Raw genomic sequence first — 27634 nt, forward strand, 5'->3', positions numbered from 1 at the left:
ATCTGAAAAAACCATTTCCCTATTAATCACGTTAACTGAGATGTCACTGTAATTTCTTATAAAGACATTTATCTTTTGAGGAACAGAACTTGGACTTGCACTTGCCTGGGGCTCAAAACTTAAGAGGATCCCAAAAATTTTGCAATCAAAATAAATGATATTTTAATGCAATATCTTAATAGAAATTAATGAAAAATTTACACTGAACCAAATATCAAAATGTATGTAAATAAAGATAGAAACAGTGCAATGCAGAGTCATATTGGAGCCTAAGAAAAAAGCAGAGGTCTTGACTGCTGACTGTTTACTCCTTAAAGTTTGTGCCCTACACACGTTTCTCACCATTGACTTGGCCCTGGTGGGGACTGTCCAGTCATCAGACACTGGAAACAATATGTTTAAATGTGTGTATTGGAGACAGGAACACTGAGGTATACCAGGGACAGGACAGCTTTCTTCCGTACGTAGGTAGTTTAATATGATTATTCTTTGAAATTCAATACAACTAAGTGGAAAACTTTTGTTGATTCCTTTCTCTTTTTTTAAGCAAAAGTTATTATTTCACTCAGTAGGTCTTTGCAACCTGAAAATAATGTTGCTATGATATCAAATGTTTATGTATTTGCCTCTGTCTGCACACACATACACACTCACAAACACACATACAAAATCACATCAGTGTTCAGAAGCTGAGAAACAGGCATCACCACCCAAAGGTCTTTGCTTGGTTTGACCTCCCTCTGCAGCTTCTGGTTAACCCATGGTATCATGTCCTCCTTTTCCTTCAGGACCTCTCCCTACCTGTTGTTCCCAACCTTAAAATACCTGTTATTTTTTTAGTCTAGGACACTTTAGCCATTTCTTTGACTACTGTCTCGCTTCATAAGTAAAGAAGCTTGATAATTTGTCTTCAAATGTAGTTTTGTTTATATGAGGAATGCTACCTTTTAGAAATCTTCTTCCTTTATCTATATACCTTTGTGTTGTATACATGGGGTACAATGATTCAAATATACATTAAATTAAATATATGTGATATATAATGATGTCATATAATAATAATATATATAACAACTAGGGCACCTACCAGGCACCGGTGGGGGACCATGGACACCTAAGGGGACGGGAGGAACCCCCAGCGACCGGGTAGGACGTGGGGTGTGGGGGGAGAGAGGGGGGAGGAGAAGTGGAGGTGGGACAGGACTGGCGCCCATGAGGGGCGGGTGGGGGAGGGGAAGGGATCCCACACCCGAAGGGGGAAATTGAGGGACCATCAGGAGGGCAGAGGATCAAAAGGGAGCGTGGCCAGGTTTCCCCTGCCCACATGGGCCCCCAGGAACCTGCTGAGATCCCAGGCCTGATCCTCTGCCCACCAAGGCCCCCTCCAGCCTCGTGGGTCCTGAGGGAGTGGGAGGGAGGGAAGGGGGAGCAAAAGTAAAGGCCGGACCTCTGGGACCAGCACCCCTGGGGGGCGGCTGGGAGAGGGGGAGGAGTTCCTATACCCAGCGGGACCCACCCACGGTTAGGGGTCCAGCGGGGATGCAGAGACCCTGGGGGAGACGGTGCAGGGGGGCAGGGGGGGGCACAAAGGAACAGAAGGGAGTGGGGCCAGCACTTTCCCTGTCCACTCAGGCACTGGGGAGCCCGCTGGGCTCCTGGGCCTAATCCTCTGCCCTCGGAGCCTCCCTTCTGCCGCACAGAGCGCAAGCCCCGTCCCTGCACCCCCAGCCAGGGACCCACCTCTACACTCGGAGACCCCCTCCGAGACCCCCTCCAACGCGCTGGGCCTAAACCCCACCCACACACCCCCACTCAGGGCCTTACCTCCAAACTCCAGAACTCCACACTCCAGAGGCCCTCCTTCCACCTGCTGCCCCTCCCCTTCTGTGCAGGTCCTAAGCAGAGGCCCCGCCCCACGCTTGAACGTCGCCCCTCCTAGGCCCCGCCCAATGCTTGAACGTCACCCCCACCCACCTAGGCCCCGCCCCACGTTCAAACGTCTCCACCCCCACCCACCTAGGTCCCACCCCACCCTAGATCCCACCCCTGCCTAAGTTCCACCCCTGCCTAAACTCCGCCCCCAGAACCAAGGCTTTTTTTTTTCTTTTTTCCTCTTTTAGATTGGGGTTCTCTTTTACCTTGTTGAGTCATTGTTGTTGATTCTTTTACATTTTTATTTTTCGTAACCTTTTATTTGTCTAATTTTATTTTATTCTTTATACCTTGTTACTGTTCTCTCCTTTTGGCTTGTTCCCCCTGCCCCCCAGCTTCTTTTTAATTTTTTTTCTGTTGTGGTTTTATTTTACCTTGTTGCAGCTGTTTCAATTATAGTTTTATTTTTCCTAATATATTTTTTATCTTTCTAACTTTATTTTGTTTTTTATTCTCTGATATTGTACTGCTCCTTTTTTTCTTTCTTTTTTCTTTTTTTTTTTTTTTACTGCGCCACGAAGCTTGTGGGTTCTTCGTTCCCAGGCCAGAGGTCGGGCCCGAGCTCCTGTGGTGGGAGCTCAGAGTCCAAACCGCTGGACTAACAGACAACCTCAGACCCCAGAGAATATTATTCGGAGTGAGGCCTCCTGGAGTTCCTCATCTCAGCACCAAGACCCGGCTCTATCCAACTGCCTGAAAACTCCAGTGCTGGACGTCTCAGGCCAAACAACCAGTAAGACAGGAATACAGCACCACCCATCAAAAAAAAAAAAAAAGAAACAAACAAAAAATGTTACGCACGAAGGAGCAAGGTAAAAACTTACAAGACCAAATAAATGAAGACGAAATAGGCAACCTACCTGAAAAAAAATTCAGAGTAATGATAGTAAAGATGATCCAAAATCTCGGAAACAGAATGGAGAAAATACAAGAAACATTTAACAAGGATCTAGAAGAACTAAAGAGCAAACAAACAGTGATGAACAACACAATAAATGAAATTAAAAATACTCTAGAAGGAATCAATAGCAGAAGAACTGAGGCAGAAGAACGGATAAGTGCCTGGAAGATAAACTGTTGGAAATAACTGTCAGGGAGCAGAATAAAGAAAAAAGAATGAAAAGAATTGAGGACAGTCTCAAAGACCTCAGGGACAACATTCAACACACCAACATTCGAATTATAGGGGTCCCAGAAGGAGAAGAGAAAAAAGAAAGGGTCTGAGAAAATATTTCAAGAGCTTATAGTTGAAAACTTCCTTAACATGGGAAAGGAAAGAGTCAGTCAAGTCCAGGAAGCACAGAGAGTACCATACAGGATAAACCCAAAGAGAAACATGCTAAGTCACATATTAATCAAACTATCAAAAATTAAATACAAAGAAAGAATATTAAAAGCAGCAAGGGAAAAGCAACAAATAACATACAAGGGAATCCCCATAAGGTTAACAGCTGATCTTTCAGCAGAAACACTGCAAGCAGGAAGGGAGTGGCAGGACATATTTAAAGTGATGAAAGGGAAACACCTACAACCAAGATTACTCTACGCAGCAAGGATATCATTCAGATTCTATGGAGAAATTAAAACCTTTACAGATAAGCAAAAGTTAAGAGAATGCAGCACCACCAAACCAGCTTTACAACAAATGCTAAAGGAACTTCTCTAGGCAGGAAACACAAGAGAAGGAAAAGACCTACAAAAACAAACCCAAAACTATTAAGAAAATGGGATTAGGAACATACATATTGATAATTACCTTAAATGAAAATGGATGAAATGCTCCAACAAAAAGACATAGACTGGCTGAATGGATACAAAAACAAGACCTGTACATATGTTGTCTACAAGAGACCCACTTTGGACCTAGGGACACATACAGACTGAAAGTGAGGGGATGGAAAAAGATATTCCATGTAAATGGAAATCAAAAGAAAGCTGGAGCAGCAATTCTCATATCAGACAAAATAGACTTTAAAATAAAGACTATTACAAGAGACAAAGAAGGACACTACATAATGATTAAGGGATCAATCCAAGAAGAAGCTATAACAATGGTAAATATTTATGCACCCAACATAGGAGCACCTCAATACATAAGGCAAATGCTAACAGCCATAAAAAGGGAAATAAACAGTAACAAAATCATAGTAGGGGACTTTAACACCCCACTTTCACCAATGGACGGATCATCCACAATGAAAATAAATAAGGAAACACAAGCTTTAAATGACACATTAAACAAGATGCATTTAATTGATACTTATAGGACATTCCATCCAAAAACATTAGAATACACTTTCTTCTCAAGTGCTCATGGAACATTCTCCAGGATAGACCACATCTTGGGTCACAAATCAAGCCTTGGTAAATATAAGAAAATTGAAATCATATCAAGTATCTTTTCCGACCATAACGCTATGAGACTAGATATCAAATACAGGAAAAAAACTGTAAGAAATACAAACACATGGAGGCTAAACAATACACTACTAAATAACCAAGAGATCACTAAAGAAGTCAAAGGAAATCAGAAAATACCTAGAAACAAATGACAATGAAAACATGACGACCCAAAACCTATGGGATGTAGCAAAAGCAGTTCTAAGAGGGAAGTTTATAGCAATACAATCCTACCTCAAGAAACAAGAAACATCTCAAATAAACAACCTAACCTTACACCTAAAGCAATTAGAGAAAGAAGAACAAAAAACCCCAAAGTTAGCAGAAGGAAAGAAATCATAAAGATCAGATAAGAAATCAATGAAAAAGAAATGAAGGAAACAATAGCAAAGATCAATAAAACTAAAAGCTGATTCTTTCAGAAGATAAACAAAATTGATAAACCATTAGCCAGACTCATCAAGAAAAAAAGGGAGAAGACTCAAATCAACAGAATTAGAAACGAAAAAGGAGAAGTAACAACTGACACTGCAGAAATCCAAAGGGTCATGAGAGATTACTACAAGCAACTCTATGCCAATAAAATGGACAACCCGGAAGAAATGGACAAATTCTTCGAAAAGCACAACCTTCCAAGACTGAACAAGGAAGAAATAGAAAATATAAACAGACCAATCACAAGCACTGAAATTGAAACTGTGATTAAAAATCTTCCAACAAACAATAACCCAGGACCAGATGGCTTCACAGGCGAATTCTATCAAACATTTAGAGAAGAGCTAACACCTATCCTTCTCAAACTCTTCCAAAATATAGCAGAGGGGGGAACACTCCCAAACTCATTCTACAAGGCCACCATCACCCTGATACCAAAACCAGAAAAGATGTCACAAAAAAAGAAAACTACAGGCCAATATCACTGATGAACACAGATGCAAAATTCCTCAACAAAATACTAGCAAACAGAATCCAGCAGCACATTAAAAGGATCATACACCATGATCAAGTGGGGTTTATCCCAGGAGTGCAAGGGTTCTTCAATATACACAAATCAAGCAATGTGATAAACCATATTTAAAAAGTGAAGGAGAAAAACCATATGATCATCTCAATAGATGCAGAAAAAGCTTTCGACAAAATTCAACACCTATTTATGATAAAAACCCTCCAGAAAGTAGGCATATAGGGAACTTACCTCAACATAATAAAGGCCATATATGACAAACACATAGCCAACGTCGTTCTCAGTGGTGAAAAACTGAAACCATTTCCAATAAGATCGGGAACAAGACAAGGTTGCCCACTCTCACCACTATTATTCAACATAGTTTTGGAAGTTTTAGCCACAGCAATCAGAGAAGAAAAAGAAATAAAAGGGATCCAAATCGGAAAAGAAGAAGTAAAACTGTCACTGTTTGCAGATGACATGATACTATACATAGAGAATCCTGAAGATGCTACCAGAAAACTACTAGAGCTAATCAATGAATTTGGTAGGGTAGCGGGATACAAAAGTAATGCACTGAAATCTCTTGCATTCCTATACACTAATGATGAAAAATCTAAAAGAGAAATTAAGGAAAGACTCCCATTTACCATTGCAACACAAAGAATAAAATACCTAGGAATAAACCTACCTAAGGACACAAAGACCTGTATGCAGAAAACTATAAGACACTGATGAAAGAAATTAAAGATGATACAAACAGATGGAGAGATGCAGCATGTTCTTGCATTGGAAGAATCAACATTGTGAAAATGACTCTACTACCCAAAGCAAGCTACAGATTCAATGCAATCCCTATCAAACTACCACTGGTGGGGCTTCCCTGGTGGTGCAGTGGTTGAGAATCTACCTGCCAATGCAGGGGACACGGGTTCGAGCCCTGGTCTGGGAAGATCCCACATGCTGCAGAGCAGCTAGGCCTGTGAGCCACAATTACTGAGCCTGCGCGTCTGGAGCCTGTGCTCCACAATGAGAGGCTGTGATAGTGAAAGGCCTGCGCACCGCGATGAAGAGTGGCCCCCACTTGCCGCAACTAGAGAAAGCCCTCGAACAGAAACGAAGACCCAACACAGCCAAAAATAAATAAATAAATAAATAAATAAAATTAAAAACAAAAAACAAAAAACTACCACTGGCATTTTTCACAGAACTAGAACAAAACATTTCACAATTTGTATGGAAACACAAAAGACCCCTGATAGCCAAAGCAATCTTGTGAAAGAAAAATGCAGCTGGAGGACTCAGGCTCCCTGACTTCAGACTGTACTACAAAGCTACAGTAATCAAGACAGTATGGTACTGGCACAAAAACTGAAATATAGACCAATGGAACAGGATAGAAAGCCCAGAGAAAAACCCATGCACATATGGTCACCTTATCTTTGATAAAGGAGGCAAGAGTATACAATGGAGAAAAGACAGCCTCTTCAATAACTGGTGCTGGGAAAACTGGACAGCTACATGTAGAAGAATGAAATTAGAGCACTTCCTAATACCATACACAAAAATAAACTCCAAATGGATTAAAGACCTCAGTGTAAGGCCAGACACTATAAAACTCATAGGCAGAACACTCTATGACATAAAACACAGCAAGATCCTTTTTGACCCATCTCCTAGAGAAATGGAAATAAAAACAAAAATAAACAAATGGGACTTAATGAAATTTAAAAGCTTTTGCACAGCAAAGGAAACCATAAAAAAGACAAAAAGACAACCCTCAAAATGGTAGAAAATATTTGCAAACGAAGCAACTGACAAAGGGTTAATCTCCAAAATATACAAGCAGCTCCTGCAGCTCAATATCATAAAAATAAACAACCCAATCTAAAAATGGGCAGAAGACCTAAACAGACATTTCTCCAAAGAAGATATACAGACTGCCGACAAACACATGAAAAGATGCTCAACATCAGTAATCATTAAAGAAATGCAAATCAAAACTACAGTTAGGTATCACCTCACACTGGTCAGAATGACCATCATCAAAAATTCTACAAACAATAAATGCTGGAGAGGGTGTGGAGAAGAGGGAACCCTCTTGCACTGTTGGTGGGAATGTAAATTGATACAGCCACTATGGAGAACAGTATGGAGGTTCCATCAAAAACTAAAAATAGAACTACTGTATGACCCAGCAATCCCACTACTGGGCATAATATGCTGAGAAAACCATAATTCAAAAAGAGTTATGTACCACAGTGTAACACAATGTTCATTGCAGCTCTATTTACAATAGCCAGACATGGAAGCAACCTTAGTTTCCACTGACAGATAATGGATAAAGAAGATGTGGCACATATATACAATGGACTATTACTCAGTCATAAAAAGAAACGAAATTGAGTTATTTGTAGTGAGGTGGATGGACCTAGAGTCTGTCATACAGAGTGAAGTAAGTCAGAAAGGGAAAAACAAATACCGTATGCTAACACATATATATGGAATCTAAAAAAAAAAAAAAATAGTCCTCAAGGAGGACTTGAGTCCAGAGCGGAGGCTTTCTCACTTCATAAATTACCATCTTGATGTACATTCAATACTGGCGAATTCCGTGCACAAGTCATGCAAAGAATGTCCGTGGGTGGGGAAGGCTGACAGAAGGGGTCAGGCAGCAGTGTCTGTGGCTCTGGATGCTTTGTTAACGGCCCCAGATTTCAAGCAGATACAAGTACATTCTTCACATACCTGAGAGTGCCCGGTGCTCCAGCACACTGTTTCCATCTCTAAGTGGATCTCGAAAGCTCTTTCTAACTAAAACGCTGGCAATGAAACAATCCCATCATTAAATGTCGCTGTCATTTTGTCTTTTGTGTGATTGGTTGCAGATGTTGGTTTGAAAAAATGCTTCGGGGTCCTTGTCACCCCACCTGCCATCCGTCCACACTCAGCCACCGACTGGGAGAAATACTGAGCAGCCGCTAGGCTACTGTGATCTGGCTTCTAAACTTACATTTTCTTACCTCCACTTACCAGTGCTTATTTTGTAAAAGAAATGTCCAAGGGTTTTAGATGATAGTATAAGGCAATAATGAATACCTTAGATAACTTTATTAGACATCGATTAAACTTTAACACATTCTTATAGAAATACAAGAAATATCAAATATACACAAATTCAGGACAAAGTTTAATTCAAAATAGAATTGGACTGGGAAAGCAGGAATATTACTTAGTCCTATCTTTAACAGAAATAAAAAATGAAGGCTGTAACAACTAGATGTTTTCTTAACTGAAGGAAAGCCTAAGGCTCATTTTTTAAAAAGTTAATAGTAGATAACCTGAAAAGTTACTTTTAAGGCTATTGTATTTACGTGTGGAACGTATTTCAAAGCATGGCATTTTAATATTCTTTATAAGATATGACAAACAAGGGTTTTATTTTTGTTATTGCTATATAATTAAAAGTTGTAGAAGCCAGGAGGTGTAATCATATTACACTGCTTAACTGTAAATATTATTAGTCATATTAATGTACACTCTGATTACTGATTTATCAAAAGGGAGATATACGTATTTTGGAAGAATGGGAGGGGGGTAGTCTATGGGTATGGGGGATTATATAAAATGGATTAATTCTCAACCTGAATACAGGCAGACCTCGTTTTTAAATTTATTGTGCTTCACAGGTAATGGGGTTTTCACAGATTGAAGGTTTGTGGCAACCCCACATCAGAGCAAGTCTGTCGGCACCATTTTTTCCAACAATATTTGCTCACTTTGTGTGTGTGTTACATACTGGTAATTTTCACAATATTTCAAACTTTTTCATTACTATTACATTTGTTATGGTGATCTGTGATCAGTGACTTTACTACTTTGACTTTACTACTACCACTCCCTGAAGGCTCAGATGATGGTTAGCAAGTTTTAGCAATAACCTATTTTTTTTTTTTTTTTTTTGAAATTGGTTAGGTATCAAGGGGAGGTAGAAAGGAACTTGATTAGATACCACGGGTGGGGGAATTCTTTTTTTTTTTTTTTTTTTAGACACCAATTGTACTTGAACATTTGTTATTTTATTTTATTTTATTTTTAATTTATTTATTTATTTTTGGCTGTGTTGGGTCTTCATTTCTGTGTGAGGGCTTTCTCTAGTTGTGGCAAGCGGGGGCCACTCTTCGTCGCGGTGCACGGGCCTCTCACTATCGCGGCCTCTCTTTTTGCAGAGCACAGGCTCCAGACGCGCAGGCTCAGTAGTTGTGGCTCACGGGCCTAGTTGCTCCGCGGCATGTGGGATCTTCCCAGACCAGGGCTCGAACCCGTGTCCCTGCATTAGCAGGCAGATTCTCAACCACTGTGCCACCGGGGAAGCCCCGTATTTTTAATTAAGGTATGTACATTGTCTTTTTAGACAACATGCTATATTGCACACTTAATAGACTACAGTATAGTGTAAACATAACTTTATTTGCGCTGGAAACAAAAAAGTTATGGTGACACACTTTATCTCAATACTCACTTTATTGCTGTGGTCCAGAGCCAAACCCGCAATATCTCTGAGGTTTGCCTATATAAGGAGAGTAATAGATATCGTCTAAAAGCTAGAAATCAAGAAATAGCTGTCCAAGCATTTATTTGGGAATTCCGTGGTAAATTACATTAGAAACAGCTGAAAGATAGGAAAGAGTAGAACAAAAATTAGGAGGATGGGCTGAGGACCATCATTTTTCTTAGACAATTGTGTTTTTTTAATTGTCAGTGTCAGAGTGCCACTTGAATATATGCACATTATTACTTTGATAATTTTAAACACTTTAACAAATTTTTTAAAGAAATTAAGTCCTTCTATTAAAAAAAATTTTTTTTTGGTGTAGACTACAGCAATATTTCTCTTTAGTTAATATAGAAAAGTAGAAATGATAATTAGCCAACCTATTATTTCTTGCCAAAATATTAAAACAGCGTTGAGAACAATCAAAACTAAAGAATATAGCCTGCAATTCTGCTTTCCTAGTAAATAAAACTATCGTCATTTTCCTGTCCAGACTTGTAAAGAACTTCAGCCTATTGATCAGGACTGCAACTTTGAGACATGCTACCTTGGTACGAATCCTGGTCGTATCTCTTATTTTGTGATTTGAACAAGTAAGTTAACCTACTTAGTGGGCACATACATCACTACATTATTTAAAGGTTGAATAAGATGATAAGTGTAAGACACGTACCTTGTGCCCAGCACATATTCAGGTTAGGTAAATGTTGGTTTTTCTCTTGTCCATGGCTGAAATCAAAGCGTGGGTATATTTTTGCATCTCTCTACATACACTCGATTCATGAGCCACTTTCCAGCTTCCGACACTACCATGCCCTCATCATGCCCATCCTGCGTTCTGCTAACTCCTACCCACTCTTTAGAAATGCCTTCACTAGTGGCCCCTGTGCACAGTGATTGCCCCTCTTCCGTGTCATCGTCTGTAGCATCCTGCTTATTTCCCTAACAACACTACCATGCAAAATAATTATTTCTGTGTGTAACTATTTCTTCGGTATCTATTTGTGTCTGATAACAGACTTTAAACTCTTCAGGGCAGGGAGGATTTCTCTCTCAATCATTATTATAACCTCAGCTCTGAACACAGTGTTTGACACATAGTAGGTGGTCAGGGAGTGACCGACTAGTAACTGTGGTGTGACTTTCCGTAGGTCTCTGAACTTTTTCTTTCTTCACTGTCTCCCTTACTATCAGAATACTTCCAATTTCAGCGTCTTCCACTTACTGGCAGTATGCTGAAAAATGCTCTAGGAATAGGGATTGTTCTTGTTTGGGATTATATATGTTTAATAAACACACCAAAGTGTGAAGATCTCTGTCTCAGTTCTCAGATCTAGTCTTATACTACCATACTCCTGTAATCACCGACTCAAATCGGTGATTCAACGTATGTCTGAACGTTTAAGTGAAAAAATACACCAAGACCATCCATCAGGCAGTTAGGAGGCTTCCTCGAGCTTAATTCCACTTTACAGCATTGTTTTTCTTAATCCGTCTTCCTAGTGGCCAAATCCTTTGTACAATTGATGCCTCATCTTTTAAGAGGAGAACAGTACAACATGGAACACTCTTGTCCTCTTGGTTTTTGGTTTTTTTTTTACGTTTTTATAATTTTTTCTAAATGCCCATATTCCTCCTCCTTAAATGTGATTTGATACCTTCTCATTGAAAGCACACTTACTAGAAATATTTCAAAAAATCTCCTTTTGTGAGTCACTTTTTTAGGGAAGCCTTCCCTGGTTATTATCTAAGCCTGACTTATCCCTGGTTATTATCTAAGTCTGACTTAGGTCCCTCCTCACCCAGGCATCATTGTCACCGTCACCAATATCATTCTTATTATCACCATCCTGTAAAAACTGCTGAGAGCCTGTGTGTGTGGCGTTACACTAAATGCTATACATGTACTATGTTGTCTAATTATGCGAAAGCAAACAAACCTCTAGTCACAGTGACTGCCTTATTACAAAACCAAACCCCTAAACTTGGTACGTCAGGTCAAACGAGTTATTTGGCTTTGCCCCAGTTTCAGTTTTATTTAAGCTGGTGTAAAGCAGATTGTTTCTTTTCCATTTTGGTGGAAGCATAGAGACTGAGTATTTGTTTTTCAGTACTGGATTAAAAAAATTTTTTTTAATTATTGATTTTTTTACTGAACTGTGTATCTAGATGTTGGCTGTCAATTAGCTTTGATAAATGGGAAAATATATACATATATTATATATATACACATAAATCTATATATTTATATAGATGATATAAATATAATTACTATATTGTATTATATATGCAATACATACATGGTATACATAAATATTAGATATGATTATCTACCAAAGCTAATTGATAGTAATATATACAAAATACAATTATATAAAACTATGTATGTATTAAGGTATCTATACACATGTACAAACATATATGAACTTATATGTATTCATGGTTTATTCACATATACCTTCTCTCATGATTCAGCTAAGGCCATCATGAAACAGAGTATTTAACTCAGAAATGAAACTTGGATGTGACCTCGTACACAGGGAACCCCCGTTACTGACTTGTCACGTTACTGAACGTCGTCTTTTCTTCCTTGAGTTGGGATAAAGCAGACCTGTCCTCTAAAGTCATTTCAGTGTCGCTTTACCCAGAAATAACTACCAGCAAGGCCACATGGATTCAAGGTGAGTCTTCACTGTAGCAGATTATATACTAAAAAAACCCCTAGCATTATAGTTTTTCCATTTTTCATCCTTTTGAAAGCCTTAATCTTATTGCTATGAATGTGATTGCACGAAGCTATAAATTCCTCACTTAATCATTTTTAAATCTCTCTGACTGTGGCCAGGAGTTGGAAATACATAAATGTTAAATTTTATGCTTTTTTCCATGTTCCCATACCCTGCTCTTCTATTAAAAACTCATCTGTTACCTAATCAAAGGAAAATGGATAAGAAAAGCTTATTGTAGTCCAAGGAACATTCCTTTTTGCATGAATTTACCAACTTTAATAGGAATGTAGGCTGACTGACAAAACTTGGAGTTTTCAGAAACGGCAGGACTGAGTGGGAAAGGACACGTCCCACCTCCTGCTTTGCTTCTCCCCAGCGTCAGTGTAAAAATATCTGCTTTGCAATCTGTGTTTGGGTGCACTCCGTCACCAGAAATATTCCTCTTGGGACTCAAGTATATTTCTTTCTGATTGTTTTATAATTTCAAAGTCAGACTCAGTTTTCATGGCGTTTTATCCCAGATGAGGATAGGTAATGCTTGGGTCAAAAATGCACCTTTTTCATAAAAGAAAGGATGGGCGCCCTGGCTTCAGCAGAACTGTTTTGCTCTAAGTACCTTTCACTGCAGTTCAGCATAGGCTGACCATCAAGCTGACAGCAGGAGTTTCCAATATTTTGTTTTGGTTCTTTCAAGGTGGGAGGAGTCTGGCTTTACAGCTTAAAGGATTTCTTTCCAGCTCCTTCTTTTTCTAGTATAAGATCTTGGGCAACTACTTGCTTTTCTTCTTAGCCTTCTTAGTTTTCTCATTGGCAAAATGGCCATAATCACACTTACTGCAGGGGTTTCTACTGATGTTTTGAGGTCTAAAAGGAATAAGGTTTTTATGTCACATCGCAAATAGAGGACTATCAGTCCTCGGTACGTAATATCGTCAAGCTGTATGATACCTATGGTTTCCAAACTAAGTTTGAATGATGATTTTCATATTTGTCAGAACTCTGAGGAAGTGGTTGATTCCAGGATGCAGGCAGAGAAAATACAACGTAGACTTGGAGCATTCTGTGTTACTAGAGAGTGAAGTGCTCAGGAGAGGACAGGACATATTACAAGGGCACAGAGGCCGACATGAGAGAGCTCCCGATGGCCAAGCCGGGAATAATTTGAACAACAGAAATAAATGGAGTACTGGATTACCACCCACAGAATAAAATAAAGATCCATGAGTCCAACATCCTGGTGTAAGTACATAATTGAATAAATAATGAATAGAGAAGAGGGATAGCTCTTCTTTACAGAGTTCCAGTTGATGAATGTAGAAGCAATTAGGAAAATACAAAGTCAGCACTAGATCAGCACTAGAACACCACAGTAATAGTTGTTGTTGGCAAGATTCACCAAATGGTATGAGTGAAAATTTAAGGAGAAACAGAATCGTTGCATTACTCTCAAAGTATCTCTCCCAAGCTATTTATTAATTGCAAAGGGAAATCAGTATCTTTATAATGGAAAAAGCTACAGACACCATCTTAACTAAGTAATCAAGGTAAATATCCCTGATGATAAAACATCTCGGCATCATATACCCTCAGGATGTCACACTGAGAAAGGCCCATCACTTCTGTGATCTCCTTTAAAAAAATGGACAACTTCAATATAATAATAAAAAATAGGACAAACCCCAATGAGGGGACATTCTATAAAACAACTGACCAGTACACCCTGAGCGCCAAGGTTCTGAAAGAAAAGGAGAGATTAAGGAAACGAAGGAGACGAAAAACTAAATTCCGTGTGAGCTCCTGCGTTGGACCCTGGAACAGAAATACGGACGTTAGTGGAAAAATACCAGTGTTAACTGCTTAGTTTTGGTAATCGTACTATGATTACGTAAGATATTAACACTGTGAGGGACCAGGTGAAGGGTGTGGGCAACTTCTTTGTAAGCCTAAGTTTAATTTTTTTAAATAAAAAGTTGAAATATCTGTTAGGACAAAGTTGTCATTCTTCTTTGGGAATATATCTAGCCATATCACTGAAATTGCATATTTCTAATTATATTACCAATAATTTTACAAAGTTTTGAGGGAAATTATCTGAATCTATCCCTGAGTACATGCCCTCTTTCAGAGCTAAATCCTGTTGCCCTTCATCAACAATATTTTAATTTGGGGGCATGGGGTAGCTTGACCTCTGGGTCACAGAATGATTTGAAGAGAAGCAAACCCATATGAAATCATGAACTAGAATGAACTCAGAGATGGTACCCAGGAATTGTCTGGAAATCTCTGTGGAAGGCCATCAAGAGGGCAAAGAGGTTCAGGATGGAATGAACCCCAGACTTTATTTACCTTTCTGTTCTTCAGACTCTCGCCACAGCTTTTCTCATCTGTTCAAGGAATGAAAAAGCATGTGATTTCCCTTCAGAATGAGCCTTGTGTGAGAAGCACCCTTGTACAGGTCGGAGCAAGCATCAGGGTCCCCGAGCTGAGCACAGCACTAGTGACCATCAGAAACGCAACGGGGCCAGGCCCAGGCATTGATACACTACAGGCACACTCATTGCAGAACGATGCAAAGAACACATATATCGTTAATCAAAATGAAACACTTAAAAAACATTTTCTTATTTAAACAACTCCACCATCTTGTCCCAACCGTCACAGAACTTCTGGGTTTCCATACCAGGAAAACTTTTTAAAAAGAAACTTTGAGACTGTGCTAGGCATATCAAAAATGGTTCGTTTATGGTTCATTGTCATTTAATTAGAGTAACAGGGTTTCTTAAATGATACTGCTTTTGCTTTTTATTATATCCAATGCATGGGATTTCCAGTCAAAGTAAGGCAGATGTGCACCATCATTTAAGTGCTCATTTCCCTGGTGACGGCTGGGCCGCGGTGCTCTGGTTCTGCCTCTCTGGAGCAGGGTCTGCATCTCAGAGGAGTTGTCGTAGTGCCTGGCAGGTGACTTCTGTCTCTGCTGTCGACTCGTAACCACGGGAAAATTAATGCTAGGATGGGGGTCCTACAGAGAACGTCTTATAAAGACATTTAAGATAATTTTCTTATTTTTAAAGAATGAGATCTAAGAACAAAATAATATTTCTTTCTAAAAGGAGAATTGTTTGAAGATCCAGGAAATGATAAATTAAATGTCACGTCGGACTCCTGTTTCCCAGTGATTAAAGGACTTGGCTGGGGAGGCTCCTCTCCTCAACGCCCCCCATGTACGGAGAGACAGGTTCTGAGGGTTTCCTCTCAACTCTTCCAAGTATCTGGCACGTGCTCTTCCTAAAGCTTAAACGCCGCGAACCTTAAACTTTCTGGATCGTAATCCCCTCTCGGAATATGATGAAATGTTTTGATTGTGGGAGAAAAAAGTCTATACACAAATCACCCCCCATTTTGCTTACTATTTCGGGTGCCGTCTAGATCTTGCGAAATCCATCCTCCGCCCCCGTGCACTGGAGAGCTGGGGAGAGTCCACTTCTATCTATGCAAACAAGAGCTCTCTTTTATTGCGTATTTTCCACGTGCTTAGCATGTATTTCATCTAATTCTCAAAATAATTCTGTGCATAACTCAGGCAGGTGCAAAATGAAAATGCAGGACCCTTGGTTTTAAAAACGTAGGAAAATAGTGCTTATAACGACACTGAAACACAGAGCTCTTTACTTTCTTCCCGGGTCGCTCACCCGTTCCTGGGGTTCTTTGGTTTGCTGCGTCACGTTGCCCTCCTCCTGCACAGGGGTACCCGATGGGCAAGCAGGGCCCCCTTCCCTCCCGCCGGGTGGGGCCCCCTGTGCTCTGGCTTCACGCGGGCGGAGCTCGTGGCCTCGAGCCCGGCATCCCGCTTCCCAGGGGCCGGGGGTCAGGGCCGGGCTGGAAGGGCGGCCCGCGGACCACGGCGGTGCCGGCCAGCGCCCCCGGGCCTCCGCCAGCGCCCCGCCCATCGCCGGCTAGATGCGCTGCAGTGAGCGCCCAGCTCACCTTCACCCCAAGGTTTGGGCTTGGCTGCCCCAGTGGTCCCCGGGTGGCACGGAGCGGGAGGCCAGAGGGGACCTGGGGGGGCCGTGAAGGGGGAGCAGGCAGCTGAAAGCCCGTCCTGGGGAGAGGGGAGAAGCAGCAGTGGGGGAACTCACAGCCCCTTGTGAGCTGCGGCCCCGAGTCCCCCCATCCCATGCCCCCTTGTCCCACTGAACTTCACTTAAGAAACAGGTTCAGAGATGAAATGATTAAATGTCAAGACACTGGAGGTAAAGAAGATCCGGGTGTTTAGGTAACTGTCCAAGGCGCAGAGAGTAATCCTGGAGCGGGGATTCAAAGCCCGGGCTGCCAGTGCCAAAGCCAGCGCTTAAGGACTCAGGCACACAGTGAGGTGGTGAGGACGGGTGCGGACCAGCAGGGACCGAATCTAACATCCACCTGTACACCCACGGGGAACAGCCTCAGCCCACGGGAGGACCTCGTTAGTGTAACAGGGGAGAGCTAAATCGGACTCAGCGTTCTGTTTCTTTGACTTTAACATTTGCTTTTTGTTGCTTTTGTTATTATAATCATACGTAATGGCCTGCCTCGGGGAACTCTGCCCCTCTGCCTGAGTGTCAAACTGAAGTGCCTCTGTTCAGCTCCTAGGGAGACATCTGACCCCATCCACCTGGGGATGGCTGCGGGAAAGAAGGAATGAACACATCCCTTCCCCGAGGCGGGCCATCCCATGGGACATCTGCAAAACGTATGGCCTTTTTACTTTACTTCCCCATCCCCTCCCCGTCTCTGTGCTGTAAATGAAACTGGCATCCAGACCCCGAAAAGATGGTTTCTCAGAGACACTGGTCTGCCATCTCCTCGGTCTGCCAGCTTTCCGAATGAAGTCATCTTCCTTGCCTCCGCACCTCGCCTCTGATTCCCTGACCTCTCGTGCGGCACGCAGAGCGAGCTTGGACTCGGTAACGTTAGGACCAAGGGAAACAAAGATGAGGGGCAAGGCCTCCCAAGTGTTCGGGGTTCCAAAGAGGAAGGGGTGGGATTGGGCAGGGGTTGGGCATGCCTGGCACCAAGCAAATGGGAGGTGGGCAGGAGGGGAGGACAGACAGGGTCCCAGGAGCATTCTGCCGCATGCGTGTGGAAAACAAGTGCAGGGCCTGAGAGGCCACAGGAGGCCCCTGCCAGAGGCTCGGGAATCACAGTCAGCCAGGCTCACGGCGCTGAAGCCAGACGTCGTGAGAGGCAGGAGCACCCCGTAAGTCTAGCTGTGAAGCAAAAAAGAGAGTCAGAGACAGCACTGGAGACACCGCAGTGAAAGAACCAGCAGGTCTGGGTGACGGAGTGTGTTTGGAGTCAAGGCAGAGAGCCAGTCGGACCAGGGAAGGACGGATGAGGCCTCCGGACAGTCTGAATAATAATCCTTTTCAAAACACGAAAATCACGAAGCCCCACTGAATTTATTCATTCGGATTTAACTGTACAGCTACTCGACTGTACTGGCCTCACCTAAGCACTTTCTTCCCTCTGAGTCTTACCGGGATTCCTCCATGTCGCTAAATACATCAGGATATTTCTGTAGCAGCATCGTCATGTATCCAACCCAGACTCCCTAGAGAAGCGAGTGGAGATGCAGACTCTGACGCACGATTTGAGACTTCCCGCACGATTTCCACGGGCGCTCAGACAGCGGGGTACACCTGGCTTTTTGCTAGGCTACGTGTTTCGTTGTTGTTTTTGTAACAGAGAGATGCGTCAGGCTACGCTGGCACCTGGACGAAGCTGCCCGGTCAGCACAGCTGTGGGCACGCAGCCTCCGTCTCTCCCCCCGGGCCCATCCATCCAAGCTGGGTGGGGTGGCCTTGGAGACAATATAAAACAGCCTAACTGTAGCTGAAACCAGCACCTTTCTTGCATATAATTTATTTTATGGTTCTTTCTTTCAGTCAAGTTTGTGCATTTTCTGGTATAGAATGTCTCTAACAAAGCGTTCTGGCTGATTGCTAGTCCGTTCAAAGAGTTCAACATTGCCAAGTCAAACTTACCGGTTTCAACGACTCCACCAAAGTTAGCTCACCCTCAAGAAGTCACACCTGCTCTGGGAAGAGTAGTTGCCTTTAACATAGAACTCTGCCGTCCACCAAGCATGTGGGCCACCTTCTGCACTAGGACAAGGCCCTTCTTCAGCCGCCCAGCTTGGCCTGGCCCTCCACTTCCTGCCCAAGGGAAGAATGTCGTTGTGCTGCTCACCACCAGATCTGCGCAGGAAAGGGAGCTCAGAACATTAACTTTATGATTATTTTTTAATTTATTTTTAAATTTAATTTTATTTATTTTTTATACAGCAGCTTCCTGTTAGTTATCTATTTTACATGTGTTAGTGTATACATGTCAATCCCAATCTCCCAATTCATCCCACCACCCCCACCCCGCTTTCCCCCCTTGGTGTCCATATGTTTGCTCTCTACATGGGTGTCTCTATTTCTGCTTTGCAAACCAGTTCATCTGTACCATTTTTCTACATTCCACATATATGCGTTAATACACGATGTTTTTCTCTTTCTGACTTACTTCACTCCGTATGACAGTCTCTAGGTCCATCCACGTCTCTACAAATGACCCAGTTTCGTTCCTTTTTATGGCTGAGTACTATTCCATTGTATATATGTACCACATCTTCTTCAACATTAACTTTAAATAGCTCTGATAAGATAGACAAATGTAGACACTGCTCTTCACAAAGTTTAACTCATCATCCACGCACATGGATGCATATACAGATACAGATTGGCTAGCTGAGGATCAAATAAAGGAAAAAGCGTGGTGGTTTCAAACTCTTTTTATGCAGATTTCAAAAGACGATATAGAGTTTCATAAGAGTACACTAGTTTGCTAGGTCTGTCATAGCAAGGTACCGCAGACGGGGCGGCTTAAGCAATAGAAATCAGTTTTTTCACAGTTCTGGAGGCTGGACGCCCAGGATCACAGTGCTGGCGGGGTTGGTTTCCTCCCTTCTTGGGCTGTAGACAGCCCTCTTCTCTCTGCATCTTCATATGGTCTTTCCTCTGTGTGTGTCTATGTCCTAATTTCTCCTCTTTGTAAGGACACCAGTCATATTGGATCAGGGCCCCACCCCAATGACCTCATTTCACCTTAATTATCTCTTTAAAGGCCCTTTTTCCAAATAAAATCACATTTTGAGGTCCTGGGGGGCAAGACTGTGACATACGCATCTTGGAGGGACACGCACATTGTTCAGCCCTTGACAATGGGCAACTGTACCTTGTGAGACAGGACCCCCGGTGTGAGCCTACGAGTCGGTGCTGAGCATCGTGTGCAGAGTTCAAGGGTGAGTTTCAGGAGCAGGACTGATTCGACTTCGTGTGGTATCTCACTCTGGAGAAAAGACTCTCATTTGTTTCTGTTTTCCATCACTCGACTAAATCTTAATTTAACACCCATTATGTACAAAATGCTGTTAACTGCACCACAGATAGAAAAGGATTCAAAGAAATCGGAGACGATCCCCATCCTCAACACAATTCCAAATCTTCCTTGAGAACTAATGAGGTTATGTGGTTAGTATATGGTAAATGCCAGAATACACACTAGCCCTTAAAACAGTGACTAATGACGGTTGTAGACATTCCCTATAGGTTTTGAATAAATATTTTATGCATAAATATAATTATTTTTACAGCATTTTGCCTTTGGTACCTGGAGAGGTTAAAAGGGAAGCTGGTTCTATTGTTCAGAAAATTTCTTTGTGACATTTTTCCAGTGACAACTGAGGCTTTAGGAGAAAAGACAAGGCTTGAAGTGGCTCTAAAGTAAATGACCACTGATGAATAGTCATGCTAGAGCCTTACCTGGGGGAAAATTTGGGAGAATTTCTGTGAAAATCAATCATGGGGAATTGATAGGGAATCTAAGATTGTATCACGTTAAAAAAAAAGCCATCCATCCTTTGACTACCTGTTAACTCTTTATTAGATGAATGCATTTGCTTGGTCACAGTTTACAGGTCTTTTTCCCCTTAAGACAAGAATTCTGCAACTTTAAAAAAACTTTCTCTGTGGAAACAACAATGTATTACTTTTTTTCCCCTTCAAATGTTATGAAAAACACTCTTTCTAGATTGATAGCCAACACTTCACTCTTTAATCCTTCTGGACCCTGCTTTATGCCAAGTTAGAAACCTTTAAACACGTTTGTGAGCAGTGGCCTGGGCGGGCTGGCTTTGAACTGCTGTCACACACCCGGGGCTGTAATTTCTACGAAACTGCCGCTCACACAGGCTTGCAGAGTGCTGCCGAGAGCCTCGTGTGAGACAGGAAGAGTCATAAATAACAACCGTGCGAAGCTCTCCAGTTTTCATCCATCTTTTAGACTTAATACAAAGGCATTTCAGAAGTGAGTCCTATTACCGTCTGAAACAATGCAGGCCTGCGGTAGGTCTATTTGAGACAAGATTTTACAGCTATGTCATAAAACATATCTGAGTAAAAACACATGGTTTCTTGATCATTAAGATTTTTCCAATTGAATGGGCCAAACTTCTCAATACAGCAGAATTTAATTTTTGCTTTGATACCTGTAATGAATGGCCCAGTAATCCCAGAAGGCCATGAATTTTAACAAAAAATTAACCGTTTCCTACAATCTTGTGCATGTTCACTGAAATACACGAATAAACCTCTTTTCTTGATTTAGCCCCAAGTAAAACATGCCCATGCGTGTGGGCTCAGATCCATTCAATTCGCTCCCAACAGCTTCTATCTGCTGATGTCAAGGCTGATTTCCGGTCCCAAATCCCTTCTTGATGATCACGAAAATGTTTTCTCCGAAAAGATAGCGCTAACTACCTCGAAAAGGGACCAAATAGTAGAGCAAATCAGAGGAACTGCAGGTCTGGGAAATGTTAACCAAAATGATTTCCTGAAATTCCTTATTTCACCTCATTACAGGGACACTGAAAAGGATCTGGCCATAGGGAACACGCATCTACATTTCAGGTTCAGATTAACGGCCGGAGTTCAATTTTGGTTAAAGAGAACACAAGCACCCAAGCAATTATTCATCCCTCTTCAGAGTGGTTTTCCTACTGATTTATTTTTAAAAGCAGCCACTGCGAGCAACAGGCCAAGATGCGGTTGTCTCTCCCTGACACCCAGAGCGGCTGAACCGTCCGAACATCGCACCTTTTCACGACCAGCCTCCTCCCCACGCCGGGCGCTGGCGTCGTGCACACGCAGCAGCCACGATCCACGGTGCTCACGAGCTGCACAGGCTCCCAGCGCCAGGCGAAAGAGAAGGGCAGGCGCGGTGCACGACGGCCCATCTCTGGCCAGGGTCCCGGCAGCGCTGCCCTGCCCACACCTCGCCCAGATCCCAGCTTTGGCTTCATGGGTTCTGATTCAGGGAAGTTCTGGGAATGAACCGAAGGAGGGAATCATTCAGTTAGTCCTTGAGACGAAGTGTTTTTAATGCTCTTTGGCTTATTCCGGGTTCTTAAGTTACATTCGCTCCCGGTGTGCTTTTCTGGCCGTGGGTGGCCTGGGTTGGTCACCAGCGGTCCACGCTTGGCAGAGCTGCCCTGCTCTCCACTGCGGCCCGAGGGCTGGGGCTCCCCCGACCCAGGACAGGCAGGAGAGCGTGGGATTTCAGGCGTTTACACACTTTCTTAGGTTGGAGCTCGGTTTCTGCAGCAGACTCCCGTTTCAGCTGAGAAACGGTAACAGGGAAGAGCCAATCCTGACTCCATGTTGGATCTGTTTCTTTCCTTTAATGGTCGCTTCCTGTTGCTTTTGTTCACTGAAAGGATACAGTCTATGCATAAGGGCCTTCCCTGGGGAGCACTGCCCCTCTGTTAAACCAAAGTGCCTTTGTTCAGGGGCACATCCGGACCCTGTCCGCCTGGGGATGGCCGCAAGAAACAAGAAATTAACACATCCCCTCCCCGAGGCTGGCCATTCCAGGGGATATTTGCAAATTTTATGGCCTTTTTACTTTACTTCCTCATCTCCTCCCCCTCTCTGTGCTATACAAGAAACTGGCATCCAAGCTCCAAGAAGATGGTTATTTAGAGACATTAGTCTGCCGTCTCCGCGGTCTGCCAGCTTTCCGAATAAAGTCATAGTCGCTGCCTCAACCCCTCATCTCCCGACGTACTAGCCTGTCCTGCGGCGGGCAGAGCGAGCTTGGATTTGGTAACAAACCAACCCAAACAGTGTGAGGGCATCGCACCCACAGACAGGCGGCCAAGAAGATGGTGAGCAAATCACTCTGTACATTTGAAGCAAATGGGCTACTTGAGGAAGGAACACGTTATGCCTTTATGACTGGTCATCAGTAAATAGAACTGATTTTGGATTCCACCAGATTTCTTAAAATTTTATGTATCGGGGCTGAACACATCTGTCATTAATTCCCAAATAACATTTAGCTTTTGTGATTGAAACAAGAATAGGCATGAATCTATATTACTTGGTATTATCCACCAGACACTGTTCTAAGCGCTTTACCTAGACCACACACCAACCCTACGAGGGGGACAGGACACTGAAGAACCCCCGGAACTGACCTTGGGTTCGACAGAGGTCAAATGCTACACCCCAAAGTGAGATCACAGATATAATATCCATTGCAAAGTTTCCTAAAAACGGTAACTGCTCAAAGCCTGTTTGCTACCAGTAACGGTACTAAAATTGCAGGGAAATGAATTATTCCTGCTACCTTCCAACAACTTTGGTCAATATTTATGTGAAGAAACAGAATATTCAACCTGCTTCAACTAGATAAATGAATGTGGCACATGATTTCTGAAGTTTCATCTTATCGCCCCTGCCCACACATTTATGAGCGTCCCAATTTTGATATTGCCCTTCTGGAATTTCAAACCTATAAGCCAATAAAAGCTTAAAGTTGTTTAAGCTATGAAGACTTGGAGGAAGAAGAACAAAGGGCGTTATTTACTAAAGCTACTTCGGCAGTAAACTACTATTATAAGAAGGTGTACTCAGATTTTTTTCATCTCTTCAAACCAAATTTGGCAATAGAAGTTGTTCAGTGTTAGTGTCAGTATTAAATTGTACTGATTATAGGCTATGTTCATAGGTTTGTTTGTTAGGAGCGGAATTGCTCAGTTTTGGGGGGGGAAGGGGGCAGCTGTGTGAGGGGGGTGTGCCCACCTGGGCAGCAGAGTGGAGGGGGGAGGGGCAACAGAGTGGCCGCACCAGAGGGGCATCACATCACTGTCTTCCTGCACCGTCTTCCCGGCCGTCAGCTTTGCATGAAGGCTGAGGATGAGGGGACAGGGCGGAGAAGAGATGCACGCAGGCTGTGTGGGTTGAAGATAGGGACGTGACAGAAAACAGAGCAAAAATCTCTAGGGAAGATGGTCAAGGAGGCAAAGTCAGGAGGAAGGCCTGTAACCCAGGTCCCTCTGCTGGGGCGCCTCTGCTCCCCTCTGCTTTCCCAGCTGTCCGTCTGCCTCCCCAAATCTGAGTGGAAAGTCTCTTACTTACAGTTCCCACTAAGAAAGCTATAGTATGCATCCCACCCTTGCTGAGCAATGAACACCTAACTCTTAAATTGTTCACATTCTTACTTTTAGTTCTTCAGGTAATTTAGCAGATACTTATTGTGTTTCCCACTGCAAAGGAAAACAAGGCTTTTGCTGGAAATACAAAGCCGGACGAGGCATTGCCCGGCTGACCCAGGATCTGGCAGCCCAGCATGGGAGGTTAGGTCAAGCGCAGAAAGAGAGAGCGCAGCAGAGACGGGCGGATAGTGCACAGAAGCCGAGGGGTTCCCAGAGCCAGCCCGCGGGGGGCGGACGGACGTCCTGCAAGAGGGGCCCCTCCGCTCTATCTTAAGTAAAGGGAAACTGGGGGAGGCACTTTAGAGCATTCTCTCTTTCTCCCTCTCTGTCTTTTTGATTTAGTGTGCAGGCATTTAGAGCATACTTGATGGCCTCACCAGAAGTCAGTGAAGTACAGAGCAGACAGAGAGAAGGAGAGAGTGATTTCCAGCACAGCTTGTCCAAAATGACACATGGCACGTGCTTCTCAGACACAGAACTCTCCAGTCTGTAGTGACCGCAGGGCACTGCCCACAATAAACAGACCCTGAAAAGATTTTCAAACCCTCCCTGGGCACCGTTCCTTTGCCTAATTAAGACCTGGCATTTATGTGACAGATGCCCTGGTCGAAGGACCAGACTCCGTGTGCCCTGGTGGAGGTGGCCAAGGGCACGAAGGGCTCCCAGGACCCCCCGCCCGCTGGCGTCTCAGGCAGGGACTGCTTCAAGGAGCAGGGCGGACAGAGACGGCCCCGCAAGGAAGTCTACTGTCAGGCCTGAAACCAGAGTGGTAAGTTTTCTCTGTTTCTGTTTAGTTTAATACATGCAAATCTGGAAGCAAGGCCCACTTCTTATTTTCCTAATAGTTTCAACCACTGTGTCGTCTCACGGGGGCCCTGGAGGAACATTCTGTGCGGGAGCACAGCTGTGTGACAGGAGGGAAGGTGCTGGGCCAGCTCTGCTTTGTCAATATCTGCAGTCTCCCCAAACCCCCAACCCTCCCCAGACCTTAACCGTGTATGTGCGCATGGGTATGTGTGTGTGTGCAAGCGTGTACACATGCACACTATATGTATAATCGTGACGTTTGGGATTATAGCCCGGTTAAACCTAAATGTCACAGTCAGCATCGTGTCATTGATGACTCAACCGCACTAGTCCTGAGTTTCTTAGAAGGAAGGATGAATGAATTCCGCAAGTGGGGAAACTTAGCCTCAGACTTGGCGTTGACCTAAAACAGTGCAAAGTGGACGTGGGGATAGAATCAGTGATTCCGTACTCTGAGCTTCACCGACCCCTCCCTCTGCTCTGCCAAGTTACAGACAGCAAAGGAGAGCATCCCCCCTGCTACACACATGGGCGCATTTCTAATTCCTCTTGAATCCCAGCAAGGCTGGTTCTGTTCTGTGTCCTGTCACAGTAACGATCACCCAGATTAAGAGTGAGCCCTCTCCAAGACACGATGCTATTTACATGAGAAATCCATCTTGCAATGTGTGACATTTTTTTCCATTACAAAAACTGCAGCTCGCGGTAGGAAAATGGCTGATGAGAGGGTTTAAGGGTGGCGTGTGAGCTCCTGATAACGGCACCATCCATTCCGGCGTCACTCAGACCTGAGCACATCGCGTGGGGCATCTCCTGCATCCAGACGGGGTGATTTAGTTATTTTTAGCCAGCCCTGGTTAGATGGGAGGCAGTGCAATAAGGGATGTCACCCAAGGTGACCCCCGCACCGTAAATAACCCCTCCTCCTGGGCCGTGCCGGTCGGGGGGCTCTATCCACTCCCTGGGTCCCTGCTGCCTTAGAGAAGGGCTCACCCTGCCTGCGGGTCTGTCCCTGCCGGGTCGCGAGAGCCAGGAGTGGAGTGTCGCAAAGGGCGTCTCGTTCGCTCATGGTCACGGGGTTCTAAACAGGAAAGGGACTTGTACTCTGTGTTCCTTTGCAGTCCTTGGAATTTTTCATCAGTTTTTGAGTCAGCCTGAGTCTGTTCTGGAATTCGGGAGACTTAATCGTGCTGCCATGTCAAGGAATTATTGCAGATGTCGACATGATCCCTTCTAAATGAGCCTTTACATTTTCGAGAAATGCCTTCCTTTGAAGGGAGGGTGCCCACGAGGACCCCAGTGACCTACATATTTGTGATTCCCTGAGACTTCAAGCCAGCTCTTGGCACTCCACCAGGAATCTTTGGTAGGAAAGTTCTGAGCTAGATACTTTCGTATAATAAATTCTATCTGACAACTCGGGCACTCCCTTTCATGACCACATCTCCACTTGCCAGGCGGGTACACTGCACAGAGTCAGTGGGCCCAGTACCCACCCCGGGCCCGGGAGTTACATGTGCTCTTTGTAAACCATCCTTTTAATGAGTTCAAATGAGACTGTTTCTAGTTACATCTCATATAGAAAATGTACCTTTTTTTCAAGTAAATGCCTGCAAATTTATATGAGAGACACATTATCACTAGTAAGAAGATTCATAAACCCAACTTTATACGATTAGAATTTTATCGGTAATTGTGAACCGTTTTTATAAAATACTAGCTAACCTTTTTCTTCTTCTTTTAATGTAAATATAGTTGCTGAAGAGGAGAAACCACGGTGTTTAGCCCAGCAATTTAAAGACTGTCCCCTTTGATGTGTTCTGAGTATGGAAAGCTTTCCTGTATTATATCCTTAATGCAGAGAAAAGGCTGTTAGAGAACCCTTTATCCCAGCGGAGACACAGTTCGCACTGCTGGCTGCAATTGCTTTTCACTCTGCAGTACCTAAAGAGAGATGGAAACTTTATACGGCCTGATGTCAGACAATCAGGGATGTGCCTTACGGAGCATCAAGTTCACGCAGCGAAGTTAAAGACCTTGCCTGCTCCTCTGCACCGCGGCTGTAAACCGTCTGCCCAGAACTTCCCTCCGCGTTCAGCCACGTCTCCACGCCCCGCTTCTCTCTTTCTCTGAACTCTTCTTGCCCAGAGTGAGCACGGAGAGGATCCGGCCTCTGTGCATCACCTCTCCTGTACTCACTCACTCACTCATTCATTCATTCATTCTAGTCATTCGGAAATCCTTCTTGACTTGTTCGCCTGACCCAGGCACTGTTTCAAATGCCACGTTGAACAGAGCCAAGGGTGCGGAAATCCTGGCCTGATCACTTACAAAATACAAGAGATTTGGGCAGTTACCTGACTTAACCTCTCTGGGCCTGCAAACAGAGAAGGGAACACGCTGACCACACGTGGCTGTAGATATTGATGGGGAAGGTAGCTCTACCTTCCAGTAAAGCAAAAATGCAACACCCGTACTTGTACGTTTTCCTGTACGGTGGTGCTTTCAGCCTTCCTACAAGTCTTCAAGTACAGGATCGTTTTATCCTCACGCCAGCTTTGTGAGTAGAATGTATTATCTCTCTTCTCCCCAAGAACTGAGGAGACTGAGGCAAAAGGAAGACCACGGATGGGTGGACTGTCCCCCCAGCGCTGTCCCAGCACAGGTCCTGCTTCTGGACC

General features: G+C 43.5%; 1 protein-coding gene across 3 annotated transcripts in view; it reads right to left on the bottom strand.

Moving 5' to 3' along the window:
* Nucleotides 1–9900: 9900 nt before the first annotated feature.
* The window catches only part of LOC309615454 (uncharacterized protein), a gene marked incomplete at its 3' end in the record, with an annotated part of 196475 nt that continues 178741 nt past the window's right edge, over nt 9901–27634 (bottom strand). Inside the window, exons 5-6 of one of the 3 annotated variants that reach the window (XR_014236822.1) lie at nt 19115–19939; nt 9901–18759 (exon numbers count right to left, since the gene is read on the bottom strand). Coding sequence is in view for 1 of the 3 variants with exons in the window: in XM_082365124.1 (XP_082221250.1) it covers nt 19900–19939 (40 nt within the window). Of the gene's footprint in view, nt 18802–19114; nt 19940–27634 lie in introns of those variants that run through there. The other 2 variants (XR_014236823.1, XM_082365124.1) reach the window with 2 other exon arrangements.

Source organism: Balaenoptera borealis (genome assembly GCF_965194805.1).
Source record: "Balaenoptera borealis genome assembly, chromosome: 18".
Classification (NCBI taxonomy): Eukaryota; Metazoa; Chordata; class Mammalia; order Artiodactyla; family Balaenopteridae; genus Balaenoptera; species Balaenoptera borealis.